The sequence below is a fragment of the Somniosus microcephalus genome, chromosome 1 (assembly GCF_052327205.1).
Source record: "Somniosus microcephalus isolate GS21.2 chromosome 1, FLI_Smic_1.0, whole genome shotgun sequence".
NCBI classification, from domain to species: Eukaryota; Metazoa; Chordata; class Chondrichthyes; order Squaliformes; family Somniosidae; genus Somniosus; species Somniosus microcephalus.
The window spans coordinates 261,723,156-261,747,116 of NC_140987.1; the positions used below are offsets into that span (position 1 = coordinate 261,723,156).

At 46.4% G+C, this 23,961-nt stretch overlaps 1 protein-coding gene across 2 annotated transcripts in view; it reads left to right on the top strand.

Annotated features, from left to right (window-relative positions):
* Positions 1-12,049: 12,049 nt before the first annotated feature.
* ugcg (UDP-glucose ceramide glucosyltransferase) overlaps positions 12,050-23,961 on the top strand; it is a 54,990-nt gene continuing 43,078 nt past the window's right edge. For both annotated transcript variants that reach the window (XM_085993036.1, XM_085993044.1), the window contains exon 1: positions 12,050-12,307. In XM_085993036.1, the coding sequence (XP_085849162.1) occupies positions 12,210-12,307 (98 nt within the window). In that variant the 5' untranslated portion in view covers positions 12,050-12,209. The remainder of the gene's footprint in view (positions 12,308-23,961) is intronic.

Consider the following 23,961-nt stretch of genomic DNA (forward strand, 5'->3'; position numbering starts at 1 on the left):
GGAAGCTGTTCCTTTTTAAAAAAAAATGCTGATTGATTTCCTGATGGACAGCCAAGAAGCTGATTCTTCCTTTCCTCTGCTTGTGGAAATTTTAATTCACATTATCATGGGTTTGATTTAATTGGTGAGGAGTGGGGATTAACATAAGAACATAAGAACATAAGAAATAGGAGCAGGAGTAGGCCAATCGGCCCCTCGAGCCTGCTCCGCCATTCAATAAGATCATGGCTGATCTGATCCTAACCGTCAATCCACTATCACAGAACCATCTCCTGAATCTAACAGAATTAAACACACGAAATAGGAGCAGGATCAGGCTACACGGCCCCTGGGCCTGCTCTGCTACCCACCGGGCCATGACTGATCCGAACCTAGACTCATGTCCAAATTCCTGCCCGCTCCCCATAACCCTTAATTCCCTTTACTTCTAGGAAACTGTCTGTGGTAAACCACTGTATTGTATATTGCCACCTCTGGGTGGCGCTGTGTATGGAGGCATGCCTCAGCTGACTCCACCCACCACTGTGTGGGTTTCGTTCAGACTTGTTCAGTCACTCACGAAGAAGCATGGTCTCTTCTTAGCTAATAAAAGCCTTATTCATCTCTTCTTTCGACTCATCATCTCTTCTTCGACTCATCACCTTTTATGAAGTAATTGATAAGCGTATCAATTTTATTAGCTAAAAGTTAAATGGCGACACCTGAGGAGCAACAACAGCAACGGATACAGCAGACATTGCTGAGAGCCCTCAGACCACCACGCCTGGACCTCGACCCTCAAGATGTGGGTGCATCAGCCAAGTTTGAACACTGGCTGAGCTGCTTTGAATCCTTCCTCGCAATCTCACAGGTTACAGAGGAGGATCACAAACTGAAAATTTTGACCGCCCAGGTGAGCCATCAAGTATATATGCTAATCCGGGACTCTAATACGTACGTGGCGGCCCTCGAGCTACTAAAAGGGCAATATACGCGCCCAGTGAACACAATTTACGCCCGACACCTCTTGGGATCCCGCAGGCAGCAACCGGGAGAATCGGTAGGGGCATTTGCACGGGCGCTACTGGCACTCTGCAGAGACTGCGATTGTAAAGCGGTAACGGCTGTGGAGCACGCGCAGGGACTCGCCTGTGATGCCTTCGTCAGGGGCCTCCAGTCAGACCACACCCGGCAGAGACTGCTAGAAAGCAAGGAACCCGACCTGAAGACGGCCATTGCCCTTGCGCTCTCGTTAGAGGAGGCCCACCGAAACCTCGAGGCATACCCCCGTAACGGCGCCGAGACATGGCAATCGAAACCATGGGACACGGGACCGCCGCCCCCGGCACCAACCACTGCAGCGACCCAACCGAGACAGCAGCCTCCGGTAAGAACTGCTTCGATGCCCAGTAACCAGGCCCAAAAATGCTATTTCTGTGGCCAGTTAAAACATCCCAGAGCGCACTGCCCAGCTAAGACAGCTACCTGCTCGGGCTGCGGGAAGAAAGGCCATTACGCTAACGCCTGCAAGGGGAAGCCAGCCAGCAGCGCAGCGTGCAGGCCGTGGGAGCAGCCATCTTATCCGCCATTTTGTGTACCCCCGGCCGCATGGCATCCGCCGCCATCGTATCCAACGCACTCAACCGCCATTTCGTCACCGGAACCGACCACCGTCTCGGCGGATGACTATAGTGACTCACTAAGCCACATACTGGCCTCCGTGACGCTGGATCAAGGCCACCCTCACCATCTATCCAGCTCCATGATGGATATCGCGGTAAACGGCCGCGCCACCAGTTGCCTGATCGACAGCGGGAGCACAGAGAGTTTCGTCCACCCCGACACGGTACGTAGCCACTCCCTCACGATTCTGCCAACGCACCATCGCATTTCTATGGCGTCCAAGTCCCAGTCAATGGACATCAGCGGCTACTGTGTGGTGACCCTGTCAGTAGGGGGCACTGAATATCAAAATTTTAAACTGCTAGTCCTGCCCCGTCTTTGCGCTGCCGTCCTGCTAGGGTTGGATTTTCAGTGCCACCTTAAGAGTGTCACACTAGCATACGGTGGACCCCTCCCCCCACTCACAGTCTGCAACCAACAACTTTTAAATCGCCCGCTGCAAACCACCTGCAGCCTTTCCACATTAAAAGTCCCCCCCCCTCCCCTGTTCGCTAACCTCACCCGCGACTGTAAACCCATCGCTACCAAAAGCAGGCGGTACAGTGCCGGGGACAGAGCTTTTATCAGCTCTGAGGTGGAGCGGCTCTTGAAGGAGGGCATTATCGAAGGTAGCACTAGCCCCTGGCGAGCCCAGGTTGTAGTCGTTAAAACCACTGCAAAACGCCGCATGGTAATCGACTACAGCCAAACCATAAACCGGTACACCCAGCTGGACGCGTACCCCCTCCCTCGCATATCTGATATGGTCAATCAGATTGCGCAATACAAAGTATTCTCCACCATCGACCTTAAGTCAGCGTACCACCAGCTGCCCATCCGCCATGAGGACCGCCAGTATACTGCCTTCGAGGCAAACGGCCGCCTCTACCACTTCCTTAGGGTCCCCTTCGGCGTCACCAACGGGGTTTCGGTCTTCCAAAGGGAGATGGACCGAATGGTTGACCAGAACGCGCTGCGGGCAACCTTCCCCTATTTGGATAACGTCACCATCTGCGGCCACGACCAGCAGGACCACGACGTTAATCTAGCAAATTTCCTCCGTACGGCCCAACGGCTGAACCTAACGTACAATAAGGAAAAATGTATGTTTCACACCAAGCGCCTGGCCATCCTCGGCTGCGTGGTGGAGAACGGAGTCATCGGGCCCGACCCCGACAGAATGCGCCCCCTAATGGAGCTACCCCTTCCCCACTGCCAAAAAGCACTGAAGAGATGCCTGGGGTTTTTCTCCTACTACGCCCAGTGGGTGCCCCTCTATGCAGACAAAGCCAGGCCCCTCATCAAAGCCACCTCCTTCCCCCTGACACCAGAGGCGTGTGCAGCCTTCACTCTTATCAAGAACGATATCGCGAAGGCCGCAATGCACGCGGTGGATGAGTCCATCCCCTTCCAAGTGGAGAGCGATGCCTCCGACTTCGCCCTAGCCGCGACCCTTAACCAGGCGGGCAGACCCGTGGCCTTTTTCTCAAGGACCCTCCAGGGCCCCGAGACGAGACACTCCTCCGTCGAAAAGGAGGCCCAGGCTATTGTAGAAGCGGTGCGTCACTGGAGGCATTACCTGGCCGGGAAACGATTTACCCTGCTCACTGACCAGCGTTCAGTAGCTTTTATGTTTAATAATAAGCAGAGGGGTAAAATCAAGAACGACAAGATCTTGAGGTGGAGAATCGAACTCTCCACCTACAATTATGATATCTTGTATCGGCCAGGGAAACTCAATGAGCCCCCAGATGCCCTATCACGTGGTACATGCGCCAACGCGCAGAGTGATAGGCTGCAGTCCCTCCACAATGACCTCTGCCACCCGGGGGTCACCAGGTTTTTCCATTTTATCAAATCCCGTAACCTGCCCTACTCCATCGAGGAGGTCAGGACCATGACCAAGAGCTGCCAAATCTGCGCCGAGTGCAAACCGCACTTCTATAGGCCGGACAGAGCAAGCCTGATCAAGGCCACCCGCCCCTTCGAACGCCTGAGCGTCGATTTTAAAGGGCCCCTCCCCTCCGCTGACCGCAATGTGTACTTCCTCAACATAGTTGATGAGTACTCCCGTTTCCCCTTTGCCATCCCTTGCCCAGACATGACCAGTACCACGGTCATCAAGTGTCTGAATGACATCTTCGCTCTGTTCGGGTTCCCCAGCTATATACATAGCGACAGGGGCTCATCGTTCATGAGCGACGAACTTCGGCAGTACCTGCTAACAAGAGGTATCGCCACGAGCAGGACCACCAGTTACAACCCCCGGGGGAACGGCCAGGTGGAAAGGGAGAACGCGACGGTTTGGAAGGCAGTCCTCTTAGCACTAAAATCTAAGGGCCTTCCGACCTCCCGCTGGCAGGAGGTCCTCCCTGCAGCGCTTCACTCCATTCGGTCACTGCTTTGTACTGCCACTAATGCGACCCCTCATGAGAAAATGTTCGTTTTCCCCCGGAAGTCTACATTGGGAACCTCGCTACCGGCATGGTTGACTTCTCCTGGGCCCGTCCTACTGCGGAGGCACGTGAGGACGCATAAAACGGACCCCCTGGTCGAGCGGGTGCACCTCCTACACGCCAACCCCCAGTATGCCTGGGTGACATACCCAGACGGGCGGGAGGACACGGTCTCCATACGAGATCTCGCACCCTCGGGTACCCCTGAATTACCACCGTTATCCCCCTTACCACCGTTATCCCCCTTACCACTGTTATCCCCCACCACCCCTCCCAACCCAACCCCTGCAGATGGCATGCCAAAGCCCCAGGAATCTTCGCCAACCACCCAGACACCAGACCCGACGTCGGATGCTGCAACACCACCGCCGCCACCACGACGATCAGGATGTCAGACAAGGCCTCCTGATAGACTTAACTTGTAGTACCCTTCACCCCGCCGGACTTCACATTAAACAAGGGGTGAATGTGGTAAACCACTGTATTGTATATTGCCACCTCTGGGTGGCGCTGTGTATGGAGGCATGCCTCAGCTGACTCCACCCACCACTGTGTGGGTTTCGTTCAGACTTGTTCAGTCACTCACGAAGAAGCATGGTCTCTTCTTAGCTAATAAAAGCCTTATTCATCTCTTCTTTCGACTCATCATCTCTTCTTCGACTCATCACCTTTTATGAAGTAATTGATAAGCGTATCACTGTCTATTTCTGTTTTAAATTTATGTAATGATGTAGCTTCTACAGCTTTTTGGGGCAGCATATTCCATGGACCTACCACCCTCTGATTGAAGTAGTTCCTCCTCATCTCAGTTTTGAAAGAGCAGCCCCTTATTCTAAGACTATGCCCCCTAGTTCTAGTTTCACCCATCATCGGGAACATCCTCCCCGCATCCACCCGATCCAACCACTTCACAATCTTATATGTTTCAATAAGATCGCCTCTCATTCTTCTGAACTCCAATGAGTAGAGTCCCAATCTACTCAACCTCTCCTCATATGTCCATCCCCTCATCCCCGGGATTAACCGAGTGAACCTTCTTTGTACTGACTCGAGAGCAAGTATGTCCTTTCTGCAGTGATCAATAGCATGTCATTCTATAGTGGACACTAGGTGGAGCTGTGTAGAGCTGTATATAGCTGTATGTTTAAGACTACATTACCCATGAGGCACTAGGCTACCCAGAAGGCAACAGTCAAGATGGCAGCCTGCACACAGGAGCACACATGGAAGCCTCTACAGATACTGTACCTAGAGAACGTGTACTGAATAAATAACTAGCTAGAAGCTAGCTGTGTTCATAATAAGAATGTCTAGTTATTAATGAACATAACATGGTACCGGGGTGGTGAAGATCTGCTGAACATTGTGAAAAGCGACATGGAGAATTTGAAGCCACCAGAAGGTTTGAATCTCGAGGGAAATGTCGACTACAATTGGTGGATTTTTAAACAACAATTCGAACTCTACATTGCAGCCATCGGATTCGGTACGAAGCCAGACGCAAGGAAGATAGCATTGCTGCTTACGGTTGCAGGCCCACAGGTGATAGAGGTATTTAATACATTTGTATTTAATCCAGCGGAGAACAGAGAAAAATTAGAAGATGTGCTAAAAAAATTTGATGCACATTGCTCTCCCAAAAAGAATGAGACGTATGAAAGATACATCTTCCGTTCTCGGACACAGCAACAAAATGAGACTTTTGTTAGCTTTATAACTGATCTGAAACTGAAAGCACAGACATGTAATTTCTCTGAGCTCAAAGCATCCATGATTCGTGACCAGATTTTGTTTGGTATTCATGATAAAAAAGTCAGGGAACGTCTGTTGAGAGAAACCGAACTAAATTTGGAAAATGCTGTGAAAATATGCAAAGCCAGCGAGCTAGCTCAAAATCACGCGAAGACTTTCAGTGAAATCAATAATGATGCGAATGTAATGAGCGATAATGCTGCTGTCGGTGCTGTGTCCTACAAGGGGAAGAAACGTGGGCAGAACAGAAATGAAAAGCAATCGGAGGATGAAATTTTTAATTGTAAACGCTATGGTTACAAACACCAGTTAAGACAATGCCCAGCGTTTGGAAAAATGTGCACAAAGTGTAATGGAAAGAATCACTTTGCCAAACAATGCTTTTCAAAAGTAAAAACGACGAAAGGGCAATGAGCTAATGTGATTGAGGACACTGATGTAAGTGAGACATTTTTTGTAGGAATGGTGTCATGTGACGATATCAAAAAAGATACAGAAAATGTGCAGCCCTCAGAAATAGACAATGCTGAACATAAAGTTAATGCAGTAAAAGAGGACAAATGGATGATCCCACTGCAGATGAATGGAGCATTAGTTACTTTGAAACTGGACACTGGGGCAAAAGCAAACCTAATCAGTATGAGTGACATTAACAATATGAAAGAAAAGCCCAAAATACAGAAAAAGTCAGTACTACTGAAGGACTATAATGGACAGAAAATAGATAGCTTAGGTGTATGCAGACTTAAAGTGACAATCAAAGACAAAGTGCATCATCTCATGTTTTCTGTTGTGGCTGAAAGGCTTGATTCACTACTGGGTGACAAAGCTTGTGAGGACTTAGAACTGATCAAAAGAGTCTACCGTATAAACTGTGCCATAAGCAGTCTAGATGACTCGGTGGATTCTGTAGTGAATAATTTCCAGGATGTGTTCAAAGGATTTGGAGTTCTACCATTCACTTACAAGATCCAGCTAAAGCAGGATGCTCAGCCAGTGGTACATGATCCACGAAGAGTTCCAGCACCCCTGCGTGACCGGCTCAAGAATGAACTGGACAGAATGACCACACTAGGAGTCATCAGGAAAGTCAAAGAGCCAACAGACTGGGTTAACTCCATGGTATGTGTAAAGAAAAAGAACAATGATCTAAGAATATGCATGGATCCAAAGGACTTAAATGCAAACATAAAACGTGAACACTACCAGATTCCCAAGCGAGAAGAAATCACCAGTGAAATGTCAGGTGCCAGATACTTTACAAAGCTCGATGCCTCACAAGGATTTTGGCAACTAAAACTGGATGAAGAGAGCACCAAATACTGTACCTTTAACACACCATTTGGCAGGTATTGTTTCCTCAGAATGCCTTACGGGATAATATCTGCATCTGAAATCTTTCATAGAGCGATGGAACACATAATTGAAGGTCTGGAAGGAGTTCGGGTCTATGTTGATGACATCATCATCTGGGGCTCCACACTGAAAGAACACAATGAGAGACTGACTAAAGTGCTACAGAGCATACGCCAGAATGGACTGAAGCTCAACAAAGCCAAGTGTCAGTTTGGCGTCCAGGAAGTCACTTTCCTAGGAGATAATCTATCTGGTAAAGGAATAGAGCCAGATATGGAAAAAGTAAACGCCATACTCAAAATGCCCCGACCCACTGACAAAAAAGGAGTGCTACGCATCATGGGGATGATAAACTTCATTGGAAAGTTCATTCCTAACTTGTCAGCCAAGACAGCCTGTCTGCGAGACCTGCTACATAAAACAAATGAGTTTGCATGGACAGAAAGACATGAACAAGAGTGGATAAACCTCAAAACAGTGCTGACAACCACACCTGTACTCACCTTCTTTGACCCAACCAAAAGAATCAAAGTGTCAACGGATGCATCAAAAGATGGCCTAGGTGCGGTCTTGCTACAAGCAGATGGTGAAGATTGGAAGCCTGTTGCCTATGCCTCCAGGTCTATGCCTGATACTGAGTGTCGATACGCCCAGATTGAAAAGGAATGTCTAGGCTTGGTAGTTGGACTAGAAAAGTTTCATGGCTACATATATGGACTTCCCACCTTCACAGTTGAGACAGACCACAGCCCTCTGGTTGCCATCATAAAAAAAAACCTGAATGAGATGTCTCCAAGGATTCAAGGACTCATGATGAAGCTGCAAAGATATGACTTTGAACTGATCTACACACCAGGCAAATACATAGTGTTAGCAGATGCACTATCCCGAGCACCCACAATGGGTCATGTGAGCTCTACTGAAGAAGACGTGGATGTTCATGTGAGTATGGTCACTGCTGCGCTGCCCGTGTCAGACACAAAATCAAAGCAAATAGCAGAAGAAACAGTAAAAGATACAGTATTACAAACAGTAATAGAGAACATTCATCATGGTTGGCCAAAAGGTTCCTGTCTAAAATATTTTCACATAAGGTCAGAATTGAGTGTCGCAAGTGGACTATTACTAAAACAGAACAGAATAGTCATTCCACAGGCTCTACATCAAGACATGCTCAAAAGGATTCATGAGGGACACCTCGGAATTGAAAAATGCAAAAGGAGAGCAAGAGACACTGTTTATTGGCCTGGCATAAATAAGGACATTGAGAACATGATAGGCAAATGTGAGACATGTCAGAAACACCAAAGCAAACAAGCAAAGGAACCAATGATAGTAGCTGACATACCAACAGCAGCATGGCAAAAGGTTGGTATGGACCTTTTTCATTTAAATGGTAAAGACTATCTAATAGTGATTGACTACTATTCTAACTATCCTGAGATGGCGCTGCTCTCAAACACCACAGCAAGCAGTGTCATAATGCATGTGAAATCCATCTTCGCCAGACATGGAATTCCCAGGATTGCCGTTAGCGACAATGGTCCGTGCTTCAACTGTAAGGAGTGGCAACAGTTTGCAGCACATTATGACTTTCAGCACATCACATCCAGTCCTTTGTATGCTCAGTCAAATGGTAAGGCAGAGAAAGGTGTTCAAGTTCTCAAGCAGCTACTGAAGAAAGCGACAGAAAGCAAGTCTGATCCTTATCTCGCCCTGCTGAGCTACCGAGCCTCACCTTTAGACTGTGGTTCTTCACCTGCTGAACTACTAATGGGTCGCAAGTTGCGCACCACGCTACCCTGCTGTGCAAAAGAACAGCAAAGTGAGGAACTGAGACAGAGACTTCAACTGTTAAAGCTGAAACAGAAATCATACTATGACAAGTCATCCAAAACTCTAAAACCATTGACAAAGGATGATGTTGTCAGGATTGAGGATCCAGGTGCATGGAACAGGAAAGCTACAGTTCTTGAGGAAGTAGGACCAAGGTCATACACTGTTAGAACTGAGGAAGGACAGATTCTCAGGAGGAACCGCCGTTCCCTCCTAAAAACACAAGAGACTATTCAAGACCAGATTGATGACAATGCCGCAACTGCATCTTGTCATTCACCGCCAGAACAATCTCATGAAGGCACATCAGACTTACCCGTGTTGAGAAGATCCACACGTGAAGTAAAAGAGCCTGATAGACTTAATCTTTGAGTACAATGTAAAGCTTTGAAAATGTGTTGACTGTTTTGAAAATGTTTATGTTTATAGAGCACTAACAAAAGTGTTACTGATATTATCTTTATTGTTTTCTTGAAAGTTGATTGATATTGATTTTGTTAAACCTCAAAGAAAGGGGGATGTAGTGATCAATAGCATGTTATTCTATAGTGGACACTAGGTGGCGCTGTGTAGAGCTGTATATAGCTGTATGTTTAAGACTACATTACCCATGAGGCACTAGGCTACCCAGAAGGCAACAGTCAAGATGGCAGCCTGCACACAGGAAAGCCTCTACAGATACTGTACCTAGAGAACGTGTACTGAATAAATAACTAGCTAGAAGCTAGCTTTGTTCATAATAAGAATGTCTAGTTATTAATGAACATAACACTTTCTTAAGTATGGACACCAAAAATGTACGCAGTATTCCAGGTGCGGTCTCACCAATACCTTGTACAACTGAAGCAATACCTCCCTATTTTTATATTCTATCCCCCTAGCAATGAAAGCCAACATTCCATTGGCCTTCTTAATCACTTGCTGCACCTGCATACTAACCTTTTGAGTTTCGTGCACCAGGACCCCCAGATCCCTTTGTACTTCAGTACTTTCCAGTTTCTTGCCATTAAGATAATAACTTGCTCTACGATTTTTCCTGCCAAAGTGCATAACCTCACACTTTCCAGTATTGTATTCCATCTGCCAAATCTCTGCCCACTTACTTAGCCTGTCTATGTCCCCTTGCAGGTTTTTTATGTCCTCCTCACTCACTACTTTCCCTCCCATCTTAGTATCATCTGCAAACTTTGATATGTTACACTCGATCCCCTCCTCCAAATCGTTAATATAGATTGTAAAGAGTTGGGGACCCAGCACTGACCCCTGCGGAACAGCACTAGTTACTGATTGCCAGTCTGAGAATGAATTGTGTGTTACCTTCCCCTGCCAACCCCACCACCTCCCACCTTCACAGATTGGGATGTTCCCTTTCTCAGCAGGATGACTGACAGCCCATCAGAGGGCGGGATCTGTGGTTCCAGGAGGCGGGGTCTGATGTTTTAGGGGGTGGGGTCTGTGAGTCCCAGGGGGCGGGGTCTGTGAGTCCCAGTTGGCGGGGTCTGTGGTTCCCAGGGGGTGGGGTCTGTGAGTCCCAGGGGGCGGGGTCTGTGAGTCCCAGTTGGCGGGGTCTGTGGTTCCCAGGGGGGCGGGGTCTGTGAGTCCCAGGTGGCGGGGTCGGTGGTTCCCAGGGGGGCGGGGACTGTGGTTCCCAGGGGGCGGGGTCTGTGAGTCCCAGGGGGCGGGGTTAAAGAGTCCCAGGGGGCGGGGTTTATGGGTCTCAGGGGCGGGGTCTGTGAGTCCCAGGGGCGGGTCTATGAGTCCCAGGGGGGCGGGGTCTGTGAGTCCCAGGGGGCAGGGTCCGTGTGTCCCAGGGGGCGGGTTCTGTGAGTCCCAGGGGGGCGGGGTCTGTGAGTCTCAGGGGGCGGGGTTAATGAGACCCGGGGGCGGGGTTTAAGAGTCCCAGGTGGCGGGGTCTGTGGGTCCCAGGGGGCGGGGTCTGTGAGTCCCAGGGGGCGGGGTCTGTGGGTCCCAGGGGGCGGGGTCTGTGGGTCCCAGGGGGCGGGGTCTGAGGGTCCCAGGGGGCGGGGTCTGTGAGTCCCAGGGGGCGGGGTCTGTGGGTCCCAGGGGGCGGGGTCTGTGAGTCCCAGGGGGCGGGGTCTGAGTCCCAGGGGGCGGGGTCTGTGGGTCCCAGGGGGCGGGGTCTGTGGGTCCCAGGGGGCGGGGTCTGTGGGTCCCAGGGGGCGGGGTCTGTGGGTCCCGGGGGGGCGGTCTGTGAGTCACAGGGGGCGGGGTCTGTGGCTCCCAGGGGGCGGGGTTTAAGAGTCCCGGGGGCGGGTTCTGTGGTTCCCAGGGGGCGGGGTCTGTGAGTCCCAGGTGGCGGGGTCTGTGGGTCCCAGGGGGGCGGGGTCTGTGAGTCCCAGGGGGCGGGGTCTGTGGGTCCCAGGGGGCGGGGTCTGTGAGTCCCAGGGGGCGGGGTCTGTGGGTCCCAGGGGGCGGGGTCTGCGAGTCCCAGGGGGCGGGGTCTGTGGGTCCCAGGGGCGGGGTTTATGAGTCCCAGGGGGCGGGGTCTAGGAGTCCCGGGGGCGGGTTCTGTGGTTCCCAGGGGGCGGGGTCTGTGAGTCCCAGGTGGCGGGGTCTGTGGGTCCCAGGGGGCGGGGTCTGTGGGTCACAGGGGGCGGGGTCTGTGGGTCACAGGGGGCGGGGTCTGTGGGTCCCAGGGGGCGGGGTCTGTGAGTCCCAGGGGGCGGGGTCTGTGGGTCCCAGAGGGGCGGGGTCTGTGAGTCCCAGGGGGCGGGGTCTGTGTGTCCCAGGGGGCGGGGTCTGTGGGTCCCAGGGGGCGGGGTCTGTAAGTCCCAGGGGGCGGGGTCTGTGGGTCCCAGGGGGCGGGGCCTGTGAGTCCCAGGGGGCGGGGCCTGTGGGTCCCAGGGGGCGGGGTCTGTGGGTCCCAGGGGGCGGGGTCTGTGTGTCCCGGGGGGGGCGGTCTGTGAGTCACAGGGGGCGGGGTCTGTGGGTCCCAGGGGGCGGGGTCTGTGTGGGTCGGGTCAGGGAAGGGAAGGGGCGGTGTCTGAGATCCTGTGACACCAAGTGAGTGAGTAATCAGAGCCGCGCCGACACACACACCGAGAGTGAGCGAGGGAGGAAGGCCGGTCGGCCGACTGTGCGATACGATACGGCCCTAGCGTCCCAGGAGAGTGGAGCCGGGCTAGTGGAGCGACTACTTGGTGTACAATGGCGGTGTTGGAACTGGCTCTCCAGGGTCTCTCTATCTTCGGCTTCATCCTGTTCGTTATCCTGTGGCTAATGCATTTCATGTCCATCATCTACGGGTAAGGGAGGGGTTGGGGGTTTGAGGGAGGGGATTCGGGGGTGCACTCGTGTTTTCGCAGTTTGCCGTGGGGTTGGGGGGGTTTGACTGTTGGGGAGCGGCGCGTGTCACCGTGTCCTGTGGCCGGGTGTTGGCGGCGGGCCTCTTTGTGCTTTTTATTAATATATTTCGGTTTATTTGATGTGTGAGTGATTTGGGGCCTAGTGCGCCTCTGGGGTCACTTGGGCGCCTGGGCCCTGTATATATTTTGTTCCCCCCCCCCCCCCTCAGTGGATTCCCTTCCCGGGGAGCGAGGGGAAGTGAATTTGTTTTATTTATTTATAAACTATATAAAATAAAAGTCAATCTCTCGGTTGGATTTGAAGGGTCTCTTCGACTGTTGGTTTAAAAATAACACGATTCCGTACCTGCCTCCTGCCTTTAAAAAAAAATGTCTTTTCCCCTAATTAGAAATTTTCGTTGAATTATTTAAACCAACTGATGTTTAAAAGGGACATTAAGAAGGAAGTGTATGTTTTTTATGTCTTGTTCATTTTATCTACTCATGCTTTTTTTTACAAAATGTGACTGACATTCGGTTTAACATTTTGCTTAAGATCAAACGGAACGCACCCACTTAATACAAGAGTCGAATATTTATCATCTATTTGTTGTATAGGTTAAACGTACGGTAAAATAAAGTATTGGAGATTATTTGAATGCTTTTTTGAATAGCATTGTCAAAATGCAAGTGTGGGAAACCCTTTTAGCCTAAAAACAAACAGCCCGGTGTCATAAACTGTATTAAAATACGTCTTTACGTGTAGTGATATTATGATGGGAATGATGCAAAGCTCTTCTCCCTCCCCCACCCCACCCCCATCATAAAGCAGTTTATTTTTTCATGATAGTCAGTGCCTTTTAGGAAACAGCATGTGTCCTTTTCCTGTTGGTATAAGATTCATAAGTGGTTGCCAAAAGCTAGAATAAAATCTAGTTCCAGCATTATTGTTAGTGGGTGGTTTGTTCATGTGATTCAAAAGGATATAATTCAGGAAATCCTCTTCCACTGTTGGTTGTGGAAATGTCATGTTTAGCACCCACTTCCCCCAATGTGCACACTTGTATTTTTTTTTGAAGGCAACTTTGCCACTCTGAGTGAGAAAAGGGGATCTTTAGCTGGGGTGAAATATTTTGTGTAAATGTGCCCTAGAAAAGCTGCCTTAGTCATATTCCCACAGGAATGTGAGACAAAAAGTAGTTTTGTTAGAAAGTAATTTGTTTGGTGAGCAATAAAGCTGCTCAGATCAGGCGTGGTTTCATTCTTAATCTGATTTTAACCAAAACAGCAGTATGGAACTGAGTGTCCTTGGGCTAATGAAGAAATTATCATCACATTGGGTTTCAACTCCTGATCATTATTCAGCAAACTGCGTTGGAAGGAAGTGTGGCGCTATTGGGCTCGGCAGTGATGCGCCATAATTGAGTAACTTGCAGACATTTGATATGCAGTTGAGATACCCGAGGGATAACCAATGCCCATGGGAACTGTACAGTAGCAAGGAGTTGACATCTGTCAACAGGGAAGGGAAGGAAATTGGTGGGAGAGGGAGTGTTTGGAAACTTAATTAAGGGGTTGTGTCGTAACATCTGAGTGCCACATTTGTATTACAGAACTGCTACTTCAAGCTGTTGTAAAATGTGTTCTGCATCTTGATTTTAATTGCGCCACCATTGGTGGCCGTGCCTTCAGCTGCCTGGGCCCTAAGCTCTGGAATTCCCTCCCTACACCTCTCCGTCTCTCTACCTCTCCTCCTTTAAGACGCTCCTTAAAACTTACCTCTTTGACCTTTGGTCATCTGTTCTAATATCTCTTATGTGGCTCGGTGTCAAATCGTGTTTCATAACACTCCTGTGAAGTGCCTTGGGAAGTTTTACTACGTTAAAGGTGCTATATAAATGAAAGTTGTTGTCGATGCTCTGGAATTTGCCCCATTTACATTGCACGTGGGATTTCAGACAACCAACTGTAATGTCAAAGCAGTGCATGTGAATTTGTTGAAATGTCACAACAATCACTTGAATTTTCTGGCTGTCCACCTTCCCTAAGAACCTGCCCAGAGCCAGAAAAAACTGCAGCTACCATTTGTTCTTCATTGGTAGAGCCACAAAATGCCACCTCTTGAGCTGATAGCCTGCACTGGAAGCTCCAGCACGGCCTCGAATATTGCTGTGCTACGACTGGACTTGGCGCTCCTCTAATGGCAGTACTCTGGTAGAAGTGCAGTGACAGCGTTTAAATATCTGCATACGTATGAACGTTGTGACATTAGTTTACTGCTTTAGGATTCATGTTGTATTTTGTACATGGGTTTTTTTTTGGAGGTGCTGTTACTTTTGACGTCACTTGATATAAATTTTGGATAAATAATACTTCGCTAACTGTTGGTGCTTTCAGGTAATTGGAGACTGCTTAAGTTATGAAGTAGGCTTTTCAGTACATCATTTTTATTTCTTTTATCTGACCCTTGAATAATCTTTGCTGTCAATTGTGGCTTTGTACTAGTCATGCAAGTTCAGCTGATCCCTAATCATTTATTAGTTCACATAGCTGTGGCTCTAGTGTACTAAATAGCTAATTTAAGAAGGGAATTTGGCAAAAGTGTTTAACCTTTCAAGCTAAAGTTAAATGAGTAGTTTTACGAAACCTGCATTGAGTTCTGACGTTTTGCAAGCATGTGTGACTAAATGTAAATGGTCAGTGACGCATCAGGGCAGCAAATTGTAGCCAGCTTTATTTAGGGATTTTCAAACAAGCCATTTTGTTTTCCTCTGTCAAATGTCATTTGAAACTCAGCAGTTTTTTTGGATCAAAAAATATTGAGCATTGCACTTGCAGAATGGCTCCTTTTTTAGCAACCAGGCTTTCATCAGAGTAGAAAGTCTCAAAGATTCCACAGTCAAAAAAAACCTTCAGTTTTAAATTCTAAGCTTCATTTGTAATGTCTCATGAATTATATTGCCCAATGTAATGAGGGGAAATGATTTCAGTCAAGCTCCTGCAGAAGCATTCACACTTTCAGATCTTCCACATGGCTTATCATATGATGTTGTAAAATAGTTAAGAACATAGGAAATTGATTTGAGTTTTCCTTCTTCACGACTAACCCAGGGATTCACTTTGTCTGTTTTGGGAAAGCTAGACAGTTATAATGGAATTTTTCCTAGGCTGCGAAAGATCTTCAGTTAAAATCATAACTATTATTATATATTCTGTTTTATAATCCTGCAACTATATAGCAAATAGCCTTGTGTATGAATCACACTATTTCGTCCTTCTGTTTGGTATCATCTGGGCACAATCCATGCGGTTGTCATTGCTTTGCAGGATATACATTTCCTCTCACCTGAGGTACAGTTGCTCCATTGCCCTCCTGAGAACTGACAAAACTTCTAATGGAGAGCAGGTGGCAGGTTTGAATACCTCAAAGGCTGAATTTTATATTTAGTTCTTATTGTGTGTGTATCTGTTTCAATTTTGTACTTAATATTTATGCTTATAGATTTAAAACTCAAGATTTGATCTTATTTTCTTTTAAATACAATTCTGTAATTTCAAATGTTTGCAAAAAGGTAACTTGTACCAGACTAATTCTGATGTGCTTAAAAACGTGCTAACTTCCAAAATGCTGATGTTCCATTACTTAAAGGTGTACGATACTTCGAGACATGGTTTTGCATGGTGGAGGCTATCTATCAGGATGTTTTTTCATGCTTCAAAGCCCATAAACAATGCTGTTTGTATGATAGGTATTAAAATCAGAGGCAAATATACACGGTGTAGGTTCTGAGTTACGATCCAGCCAGTGAGTTAACTGGGAATGGCACAGGTAAAATGATGAACTATATCCTAGTCTCTCGGCCGATAAAGTTTCTCGCTTCAACTAAGTTTTGTGCACTTGTGACTCGTGACTTTTGTTCTATAGTAATGGCGTCCCGACAGCCCCTCCCATTTAATGTTAACATTACCTCTACCTCTTGTTAGCAGTTTTTCATTTTCACCATTTCATTTCCTATTGTCTTCCTCTTGGATAAAATTGTTGAAAGTATATTTCCTATGCTATGCATTAATACAGTATATTGCAGTGTTGCAACTCGTGCATGCAAGTTGCACCGGATATCACCTTTGGATACAGCAGGTCTCTGTGTCTCTCTGGTCATTTACCTTGAAAATACCAAGTAATTTACAAGCATAGAATGATGCAGCATAGAAGGAGGCCATTCGGCCCATCGTGCCTGTGCATCTACAATTAACCTGGATTTCCACAGGGTATATTTGTCCTTCAAGGGACAGGTCAGATTGAACTCTTCCTCCCAATTTATATTTCTTCCATTTGATACTTTTTTGAGCACTCAAAGTAATCAGTGGAAGCTGCTGTGTGATATTACTTTGTCATTACAATGTAATTTGAGACAGGCTGGAAGGGGACTATGAGTAGCAGATTTACAGACCCATGGCAAATGAAAAGTTTTTGATTGGCATTGCTCAAACAATTGAGAGATGGTCATGGTGGTTTTGTCAGCTGTGTTCTGCCCTAGGACAAGTCTCGCGTGAGATATTCTGGATCGACTTACCAGGGAAGAGGAGATGTTGTGGTTTCCTGTTGTTTTACTCGTGGTTTTTATCTTCAGAATACATTCTCCTACGTGGGCTGCACCCAAGGCTAAAAAGCCCCACCCACCCTTTACGAGGGGATGAGAGGGCACCCCACACTCATCGGATGCTGGGCATCAATCCAGTATTCAAACCCAGCACTCCAGACTCCGCTCACCATGCAACAATCTTGTCCTTCTAAAACAACACACAAATTTGACTTACCATGAGCAGCATCATGGGAGATCCACTAATCTGTATCTGTTGTATTAAAAATCTTATGTTTTTGTGTGTACATTCTATCTACAAATTCTTACTTCCCGTTGTCACATTAGTAAGATCTCATTGATGAGATGAGCTCAGAAAGGGCATGGGGGAGATGGGAAAGAAACTAGAGAAAGACATGGATTCAGGGCTAGGGCAAGGAGATGGTTTGGGTTCATGAGAAAGTGGAAGGGGGGAAGCAGCAGTGGTAGCTGAACAGATGGTCTCAACCTTTGTGACAAGAGTGTTCAAGAGGGTGGAGAGGGAGGGTTAAGGAGACATTGGTAATGGGGAAATTAAGCCAAGGGTATTTTCTTTGTCCTCCAGGATGACTCTTGTCAGTGATTGCAATCATGGTTGAGGGGGTGGCTATGAATATGGGTAGGATAAGTTATATGGCGAGAAGGGTTTAGGGGAATGAATTCAGAAGAGTGAAAGGGGACCTGAGCTGGAGATTTGAAATCACTGAGGATGAGGAGTCGCTTAGTACAGATGCTAAGGGAGGGAAAGATATAGTGGTGAGAAGCTTGGGCAGGTTGATTTTGAATGAGAAGTGAGAGGGATGGAACAAGGTGAGGTGCTTGAAGGAGGAGTAGATGCCACCGGAGTAGTGGGAGAGACCATGATGTGATTTGGCGATGAGGAGAATTACCACCAGCACAGCAGTCTGGGCAAGGCAGCTGGGGAGGAATTAGTAAGGGGCAAGGTATCTACACTGCTGAGCCAAGTTTCAGTTAATACCAGGAATTCAATGCTGTCATCCACAATACGGTCATAGGTGGCAAGGGCCTTGTTAATGAGTGAATGGACATTCTGGAGGGAAATGTGGAGAGCATAGCAACAGTATTTAGTTTAGGATAGCTGTAGCAGGCTGATGGCCTTCTGTGGCATAAGCGTCTGTAGTTGTTTGAAATAAAACAATGTGCCATTGGATATGCTTCCTGGCCTAAGATTTTTGTAAGTCACACAATTTTCAGAAATAATCTGCAAGTAACGTTGATATTCAGTCTCCCTATATTATATAATACTTGTATGTGGACATCTGCGCATGAGTTACAGGGTTCAGAAGAAATTTATCAATCGACAGCAAAGCTCAAATGCTTTGTGAATGTTTGCCTAGCTTTGAGACATAGGTTTTTTTAAATTCCAGCCTTGTGTGTCCATTTCATGCATGGAATTTTACATGAGTTTTAAAAAAAAATCTCAATCTAATCCAGTGCATTGTTGAATGACCTTCGCAGAAGGGTGTTGTACTGTACTGCCTTTGTATTGATATTATACTGCAGGTTTATGAGAGCATTTGTGATTATACAATAAAATTGCAAAATTTACATCTTTAGTTTATACAACACTTGTAGAAAATCTGTCTTGACATTTTGTATTTAGCTAAATAGCAATGGGTGTGCTTGTGTTGTACTTCTGCTTTGGAATTTCATTGGTTTCATATGCGCTTGGTAGAATGTTACACAAAACCAAACATTCGATTCTCATGAAAGCACAAAGATAAAGTTGTTTTTTAGAAACAGTATTTTGATAGGCAGACATGTATTGACTGGAGATCTGCAATTGTTGCAGTATGATACTGCTACGAAAAGTCTGTGATTGCCTGCTGTAAAAAGTGAAAGTAGTTTCTACAGTCGAACATAGTCCCATTCTAAAGAATTGGAATTGGTGCATAGTTATACAAAATGCAACACCTCACACTTTTCAGGGTTAAATTCCATTTGCCACTGTTCTGCCCATCTAACCAACCTGTCTATATCGTCCTGTAGCCTGAGGCTTCCCTCCTCGCTATTTACCACTCCACCAATTTTCGTGTCACCTGCGAACTTACTGATCATACCTCCTACATTCATACCTAAATCATTAATGAACACTACAAACAGCAAAGGACCCAGCACCGATCCGTGCGGTACACCACTGGACACAGGCTTCCAGTCACAAAAACAACCTTCGACCATCACCCTGTGCCTCCTGCCACTAAGCCAATTTTGGATCCAATGTGCCAAGTTGCCCTGGATCCCATGGGCTCTTACCTTCTTGACCAGCCTTCCATGTGGGACTTCGTCAACAGCCTTACTGAAGTCCATGTAGACCACATCAACTGCACTACCCTCATCCACACACCCAGTCATCCCCTCCCAAAATTCAGTCAAATTGGTCAGACATGATCTCCCCTGACAAAGCCATGCTGACTATCCCTGATTAATCCTTGCCTCTCCAAGTGGAGACTAATTCTGTCCCTCAGCATTTTTTCCAATAATTTCCCTACCACTGATGTTAGGCTCACTGGCCTGTCATTCCCTGGCTTATCTCTACTACCCTTCTTGAACAATGGTACTACGTTAGCTGTTCTCCAATCCTCTGGCACCTCCCGTGGCCAGAAAGGTTCTGAAAATTTGTGTCGGAGCCCCTGCAATCTCCTCCCTTGCCTCACGCAGCAGCCTGGGATACATCTCGTCATGAGCCTGGGGATTTAGCCACTTTTAAGCCTGCTAAAACCGCTAGTACCTCCTCCCTCTCAATACTAATTTGTTCTAGTATATCTCAATCCCCCTGCCTGATTTCTATGCTTATGGGTGCATTGGAGGATAGAAGATTGGGAAGCATTTAAAAGCCAGCAAAGAATAACTAAAAGATTAATTTAAGAAAGGGAAGATAGATTATGAAAGTAAACTAGCAAAAAATATAAAAACAGATAGCAAGAGTTTGTACAGTTACATAAAAAGAAAAAGGGTGGCTAAAGTGAATGTTGGTCCCTTAGAGGACGAGACCGGGAAATTAGGGGTGGGGAACATGGAGATGGCAAAATCGCTGAACAAATATTTTGTATCAGTCTTTACAGTAGAGGGCACTAATAATATCCCAACACTGGACAAACAGGGGGCTATAGCGGGGGAGGAGCTAAACACGATTAAAATCACTAAGGTGGTGGTACTGGGTAAGATAATGGGACTAAAGGCGGATAAATCCCCCGGACCTCTGATGGCTTGCATCCTAGGGTCTTGAGAGAAGTAGCGGTAGGGATTGTGGATGCATTAGTGGTAATTTTCCAAAACTCCCTGGATTCAGGAAAGGTCCCAGCAGATTGGAAAACGGCTAATGTACCGCCCTTATTTAAAAAGGGAAGTAGACAAAAGGCTGGAAACTATAGACAAGTTTGACGACGATACAAAGATGGGAGGGAAAGCAGTGAGTGAGGAGGACATAAAAAACCTGCAAAAGGACATAGACAGGCTAAGTGAGTGGGCAGAAATTTGGCAGATGGAATATAATGTTGGAAAGTGTGAGGTTATGCACTTTGGCAGAAAAAATCAAAGAGCAAGTTATTATCTAAATGGAGAGAAACTGGAAAGTGCTACAGTACAAAGGGATCTGGGGGTCATGGTGCATGAAACACAAAAAGTTAGTATGCAGGTGCAGCAGGTGATCAGGAAGGCCAATGGAATCTTGGCTTTTATTGCAAGGGGGATGGAGTATAAAAGCAGGGAAGTCTTGCTGCAGTTATACAGGGTATTGGTGAGGCCACACCTGGAATACTGCATACAGTTTTGGTTTCCATGTTTAAGGAAAGATATACTTGCTCTCGAGGCAGTTCAGAGAAGGTTCACTCGGTTGATTCCGGAGATGAGGGGGTTGACGCATGAGGAAAGGTTGAGTAGGTTGGGCCTCTACTCATTGGAATTCAGAAGAATGAGAGGCGATCTTATCGAAACATATAAGATTGTAAGGGGGCTTGATCGGGTGGATGCGGTGAGGATGTTTCCACTGATGGGTGAGACTAGAACTAGGGGGCATAATCTTAGAATAAGGGGCTGCCCTTTCAAAACTGTGATGAGAAACTTCTTCACTCAGAGGGTAGTAAATCTATGGAATTTGCTACCTCAGAGCTGTGGAAGCTGCGACATTAAATAAATTTAAAACGGAGATACAGTTTCCTAGCTGATAAGGGAATTAGGAGTTACGGGGAGAGGGCAGGGAAGTGGACGTGAGTCTAGGTTCAGATCAGCCATGATCCTATTAAATGGCGGAGCAGGCCCGAGGGGCCGTATGGCCTACTCTTGCTGCTCCTCCTTATGTTATGTAACATTTCAGAGACTGCAATAGAATTTCAGTTCCAAAAAAATAGAATGTACTGAATAAAGTGACTTTTGTTTAGTTCTGCAAATTTGTCTAATTCTACCTTGTGAAATATACAAAAGCGTTTGTACGAACCTATATATGTAAAAAAAAAACTCTTGAAAGCCTTTTAGTACTTCAAACAAAGGGTGTTCCCAGAGCATATGGCCATGTATTTACTAAAAAGAAATGGCCTAATGTAAGAATCCTATGTGCCTGCATAAGAATGAAATTTGCACTTTTTTTTTCTTGTTTAACTTTGCCATTTCCACTTCCCTCTCCCTAGCTAAAACCTGTTAATACTGTACTGAGTTAATGGTATGAATGTTTACATTTATCCTTGTGATTTTACCCCCACTGTTCTGCACCTTCTCCGTATTCCTGCCACATGCTCGTCCTTTTTAACGGAGGGCAGGAAAATACTTTTTGCACTGCTGTGATTGCTCGGGGAGGGGGGTGGATGGAGGAGAGGCGGTCATAAGGAACAGAAGAAGTATGCTTTCATTGTGATAACTTGCTTCAAATAAATGTAGATTGTACTGTAAAGGATTATGACCTTGTGCTGGTGTGGGTCTGAAGATAACTAAATATCAGCTTTCGTTCAATGAAAAGGACATCACGAATAGTAAAAATATGACCGCTTTTGTTTGAAAAGAACAAGAGAAATTTATAACTTCACCAATGTTGTGCATGTTGTAAAACAAGTGTGATTTGTTCTGCAGTTAGTATTTTCAATAGAAGGTGAAGGACAAATGTCAAACAGGAAATCCATCTGTAGTAAAAATTACTAAATGTTCAAAGTTGTGAAATTCTAACGCACCATTTTGCTTTGGAAAATGTTTTGATTTAAAGCTGAAAACAAGGTATAACCTGTACGGCTGGAATAAAATCCCTTGTAGGGAATGGTTTCATTGCAGATGTAAAGATGATGACTTCAGCTTTTGTGATTTGCATGTTTGAAACTCTGCAATGCACTATTGCTGCAGGCACCAAGGGAATGGGCATTTTGGAGCCAGAGTTTCAGTGAGTATCTCCTCCACTGATCATTTTTGCTTTCCCCCCCCCCCCCCCCCCCATCTAGTTTTACCTTTTGATTTATGAAGATAGTAGTGCTTCTTTGTTATTTTTAAAAGCACAAATTTCAAGATTCCATGTTAAGCTGTGTTTATAAACCAGCAATATCATGATTCAGGCATTGAAAAGGTTCTAGATATTTGGCACAATACAAGTTATGAACTATGGGTTTTGCAGGCTTAAAAATGTAAATAAATCACCACAACTCACTATGTCAAGGCTGACCTTACTGGTGTGCTACAAATCTCTTGACATAACTTGCAAAATCATGAATACATATTTGAACAAGCTGGTTTGCACAACTAATAATTCTTAAAATATGTAAATTAGATCTTGAAGGGAGAATATTCTGATACTGTTCAAGTTTTGTAAAGGACAGGAATAACTTTCATAGTTGAAATGAGAGTTTTTAATCCCCTTCACACTCTCTGCTCACACAGCAAAAGGATGAAAATTGTCATTACCTAAAATTAGTCAGGTGTACAATCTGATTTTTTTTGGAATAAGTAATGTGCAACAGAATATTCTTGTGCATGCAGTGAGTTCCTCAATTTTACCAGGCTCAGCTGGTGTGACATTCTTACTGAAGTTGGCTAAGTACTACAAATAAGAATTCTGAAGGTGAGTCATGTTGACTCCTCATGGCCTTCTACCAAAGTTGCTCTGCAACTGACCACAGAAGTCTTGGAAATAGGTTCTGACCACTTGGACAAGAGTAGAAATTGTCTTAATTATACTGCTGTTACCTAATGTTCTCCTGGCCGGCCTCCCACTGCGCACATTCCGTAAACTTGAGCTCATCCAAAACTCTGCTGCCTTTATCCTAACTCACACCAAGTCCCACTCACCTATCGCCCTTGTGCTCACTGACTTACATTGCCTCCTGGTATGCCTCGATTTTTAAAAATTTCTTATTCTTGTTTTCTATGGCCTCGCCCCTCCCTATCACTGCAACCTCCCCCAGCCCTGCAACCCTCTGAGATCCCTGCGTTCCTCCAATTCTGGCCTCTTGCAGATCCCCGATTTTGTTGGATAACACTCCTGTGAAGCACCTTGGAATGTTTTACTGTGAAAGGCGCTTATATAAATGCAAGTTGTTGTTACTAAAACCACAATCCCTTGAGTCAGCCGTGGCTCAGGTGGGTAGCACTCTCGCCTGAGTCAGAAGGTTGTGGGTTCAAGTTCCACTCCAGAGACTTGAACACCAAAATGTAGGCCATCAATCCAGTGCAGCACTAAGGGAGTGCTGCACTGTCGGAGGTGCCGTCTTTCGGATGAGACATTAAACTGAGGCCCCATCTGCGCTCTCAGGTGGACGTAAAAGATCCCATGATGCTATTTTGAAGAAAGGCGGGGGAGTTATCCTTGGTGTCCTGGCCAATATTTATCCCTCAATTAACATCACTAAAACACATTATCTGGTCATTATAACATTGCTGTTTGTGGGAGCTTGCTGTGCACAAATTGTCTGCCACATTTCCTACATTACAACAGTGACTACACTTCAAAAAGTACTTAATTGGCTGTAAGGTCATGAAAGGTGCTGTAGAAATGCAAGTCTTTTT